Source organism: Helianthus annuus, chromosome 3 (genome assembly GCF_002127325.2).
Source record: "Helianthus annuus cultivar XRQ/B chromosome 3, HanXRQr2.0-SUNRISE, whole genome shotgun sequence".
In the NCBI taxonomy this organism is placed as follows: Eukaryota; Viridiplantae; Streptophyta; class Magnoliopsida; order Asterales; family Asteraceae; genus Helianthus; species Helianthus annuus.
The window spans coordinates 97,202,271-97,206,115 of record NC_035435.2 but is presented as its reverse complement, the minus strand read 5'-3'; the positions used below and the strand labels follow the sequence as shown (position 1 = coordinate 97,206,115).

The 3,845-nt window shown below is 33.5% G+C and overlaps 1 protein-coding gene across 1 annotated transcript; it reads right to left on the bottom strand.

Annotated features, from left to right (window-relative positions):
• Window positions 1–1,952: 1,952 nt before the first annotated feature.
• LOC110929229 (glycine-rich protein A3-like) lies at window positions 1,953–2,773 on the bottom strand. Its single transcript, XM_022172366.2, has 2 exons — window positions 2,550–2,773; window positions 1,953–2,175 (listed from the first exon to the last, which is right to left on the bottom strand). Exons 1-2 carry the CDS (start codon window positions 2,767–2,769, stop codon window positions 2,141–2,143), a joined length of 255 nt encoding a protein of 84 aa, XP_022028058.1. The 5' UTR covers window positions 2,770–2,773; the 3' UTR covers window positions 1,953–2,140.
• Window positions 2,774–3,845: the final 1,072 nt, after the last annotated feature.

Genomic DNA, 3,845 nt, shown 5'->3' with positions numbered 1-3,845 from the left:
GCATATTTCCCAACCCAGCTTATTTTTACGAAAAAAATTATAACTCATTCGTTATTGATCCGATTTACGTCACGTTTCTTTCTACGTGATCGTAATTTGATTCTCCATTACATGGAGTTAAAATCCGACATCCGGATTGATAAAATTCTTGATTTTAAGCCCTCGGCTTATATTTTTATACCAAACAATGATCCGTTCATGATTTTTATCAAACAAACTTGTTGTAGCATTAAATTTCTCATGAACATTTTGTGATAAATTGTTTTCTATTATACAAGGTTCAATTCACGAGCTTTTACACATCCTTAACCCTTTTTGCTTATAGTCTTATTTTGACCCGTTAAGGGTGTTTAAGCACTTTTAGCTTAAATCGCGCTCATTTCTTACTTGCATCATAATTCCACATTTCCTTATTGATTAGTCTTCTACCACAACTATAATTGTGGTGGATTTAATGTGGTAGACTACTTATTCCGAGTTCTATCTCTCGGTTTGTCTTTTTACGATAAAAACACATTTTAAGCCATCTGTCTCACAAGGATCATGCCATTGTAATTTTATTCGGAATACTCACATGCCAAGCTTAACCGTTTGATGTAATAAAAAAAGAGTGAATTGCCAAAATCGTCCCTAAGGTTTGGGCATATTTGTCATTTTCATGCAAAACAACTTTTTTATACCATATAGTCCTTCACTTTTGGGATTTTTTTTCATTTTCATCCAAACGTCTGACATTTTTGCCAAAATCGTCCCTAAGATTTGAGATTTTTTGCCATTTTCATCCAAATGTTTGATAGAAAAAATAAAGCAAATTAGATATTTGGATGAAAATGGCAAAAAATCCCAAAAATAAAGTGTACAAAAAAGTTGTTTCGGATAAAAATAGCAAACATGCCCAAACTTCAGAAACGATTTTGACAATTTACTCTAAAAAAAATCAATTTAAAAAATTTCATCTTCGCTTTTACAACCATTTCATTTCACCTCACCTCTTTGACAAACTTTGTCAAAAAGAGGTATTATTATTTTAATTATAGGAATTTATTATAAAGTAAAAGAATTTAAAACAATTGTGGACCATTGTGAAACTAGTAATTAAACACACCAACCACTTCTCATTCATCAACAAACTTATGAGTTCCTTTCAAATTGCTCCATAATCCCATTTTAACAAAATGGATTTTCCAAATCTAGAAATTTTGAATCGCAAGCTAGTATTTGTTAAAAAAAACCATATGGTTTATCGATTTCACCGCCTACATAAATCGTTATACATTGTTGAAGGGTTCTTTTTGTTAGTTTTATTTATTAGATCGATGTTACATATGCATGAAATTATTGAGATCGATGTTACATCTGCTAACGTTTAAAAACCAGTTTGCTTAAGTGTTCGCGTAGTTAAACTTAAAAGGAACAAACATGAACAAGCCATCGTTTGTGTCATTCAGTTCGTTTACAACCCAATTCGTGGCCTTCTATTTTCGATATAAAGTGTTCAATATCAAATCTCAGTTTTCCATAACCTGTCAGGAATTTGAAACTTAAGTTTACAAGTCAAGCAACTGCAACGATCTCCCGATTTGAAGAAGTAAAATTCAAATAAAAAATAAAATCTCAATATATTTGACGTTGATTCATGAACTTGATTCCAACTGAAGGTTCCCACATCGATAAATGTTATATAATAAGGTGGGTAAATAAGAGTGTGACCTGAATTATATGCTATCACCAGGTTGTGTGTGAGTTGTTGTGGGTCCGTATGTACTTTCAAACCCTAAACCCCTCCACTTAGACTGGAGGTTTTATTATTAGATATGGGTTTCTTTTACCGGGTTTTCTTAGACGAGCTTAATATAGAACTTTTATACCATCACCACCATGTATTAGATATGGGTTTATTTTGTTCAAAGCCAATTTTAGAATACATATACATAGAATATTTGAGAGTACACCGAGTATCTTAATATAGAAATTTTATACCATCAGCACCATGTATGTACGTACGGGTATTAAATATAATTACAATACAATGTAAAAAAACCAATCAATAAAACAATATTAATTAATTTCTTATATACACGTGAATCTAATGTCAATAGTATTAATCTGCAACACCAGCACCTTTAGTAGGAATTGTGCCTCAGTATAGAGTATACCCTCCTGGATATAAAGAACCTAATAAATAATGACATCAAATTCAAGATTAATTAGTAAAGGATGGGGTGGGTGATTTAAATATTAAAATGGACGAGTCGATAGGGTAACGAGTCAGAACAGTCTAGAGCTAAAACCGGTATAGTTATATATATATTTGTTTTTACATAATATAACCAACTGTTATATCAAATACGATAACACACCAATATTATGCATATACCAGTCGATTTTATCAGTAAAGTCATTTAGAAGGACTTTTGCATTTTAACAAATTTCAAATATATTTCACCCTATTTGAACCGTTAAAATAAATTAACCTGTGTGTAACTGTATGCAAACGGGTCAAAACTCCGCATTTATTAGATGATGGCCCAATTAAGAAGAAGAGTTACCATGAGAATAGTGGGAGCCATATGGCTGCTGAGCTGGAGGGTATGGCTGAGGGGGATAAGGAGCTGCCAGTGGCGGGTATACGGGCGGCATAGGATAAGCTCCGGTAGAGACAGGTGGATAAATCATGGAGGAAGACTGCGGCGGTGCAGAGTACATAGACACATGTGGTGCACTTGCTGATGGCAAATAATTGTTTGCATTGGCACCCGAATAATGCATTATCAATCGTTGTAAGATTAAATATGTTATGTGTAATATTTAATCTATAGCCATCTTAATCATTTACATTATAGAGATCAAAATATATTAGAACCTATTATTTAATTAGTTGGTAATTGTTGATGGACCATATTACCCTTAGTAACTAATTAGGTTTCCTCCTGGGTGCTTATATAAGGAGAGTTATGTGGAGGTTTAAGGGTTACTCAGTTACACAATTCACACACCCCATTAGCCATAACATCATCACGAAACCTCCTCTCCATAACCGATACCCTTTTCGGTTTCTTAGCCCCATCATCAGTCAGCACCCTAAGGAGGAACCAGATCTAGATGACAAGCATGTCGAACTCCATTACTGGATTCTCCTCTGCACTATCTGCTGTGACAGGTATGATTTATATTGTTTTCCTTCATGCTCAAACAGAACTGAACCAACATGTGGTATCAGAGCATATGTTGATTAGTCAGTTCTGTTTTCGTATCCATAATTCTGGGATTGAAACTTGGAAAACGGAATTTTGAAACCTTATGAACTTAACAGCCGTTTCGAGTCATGAACTTCGACTCGAAATCTTTGTTTTCGTGAAAAATAATCATGTGTTCATTCGATTTTAACTGGGTTTATGTTTTACAACCGAAATCTGTTTAGAAGTCTTAAAAAATTTCAGGTTTCGGGTTCCAGAATTTTATTTTTATGATTAGGGTTCATCATGTTCATGAGAAAATTCGAAGATTTCTATTATGTTTTGGAATGATTTAGGATTAATGGGTGTTTTTTCCATGTTTGATCTAATTTTATCTTTTAATTTTATTCGAAACTGTTATTAGATAAACAGTTATTATTTTTCGAAATATGTTGATAAAATTAGATCACTTTAAAACAGGAAATAATATCCCATAATCCCTTAGATTTCGAATTTTCAGTTATGATATCACAATTAACAGCTGTTAACGAGGTTGCTACTCGCAACCATGAGGTTGCTACTCGCAACCATAACGTCATTACTCGAGATCACGAGGTTGCTACTCGCAACCATGAGGTTGCTACTCGCAACCATGAGGTTGCTACTCGC

Excerpts from the sequence above, each read along its gene's own strand:
- LOC110929229 (XM_022172366.2), bottom strand. The coding sequence starts at position 2,769 with ATGCATTATTCGGGTGCCAATGCAAACAATTATTTGCCATCAGCAAGT. Across the intron at positions 2,176-2,549 it reads TGGCTCCCACTATTCTCATG|GTTCTTTATATCCAGGAGGG; the intron begins GTAACTCTTCTT and ends ATTATTTATTAG.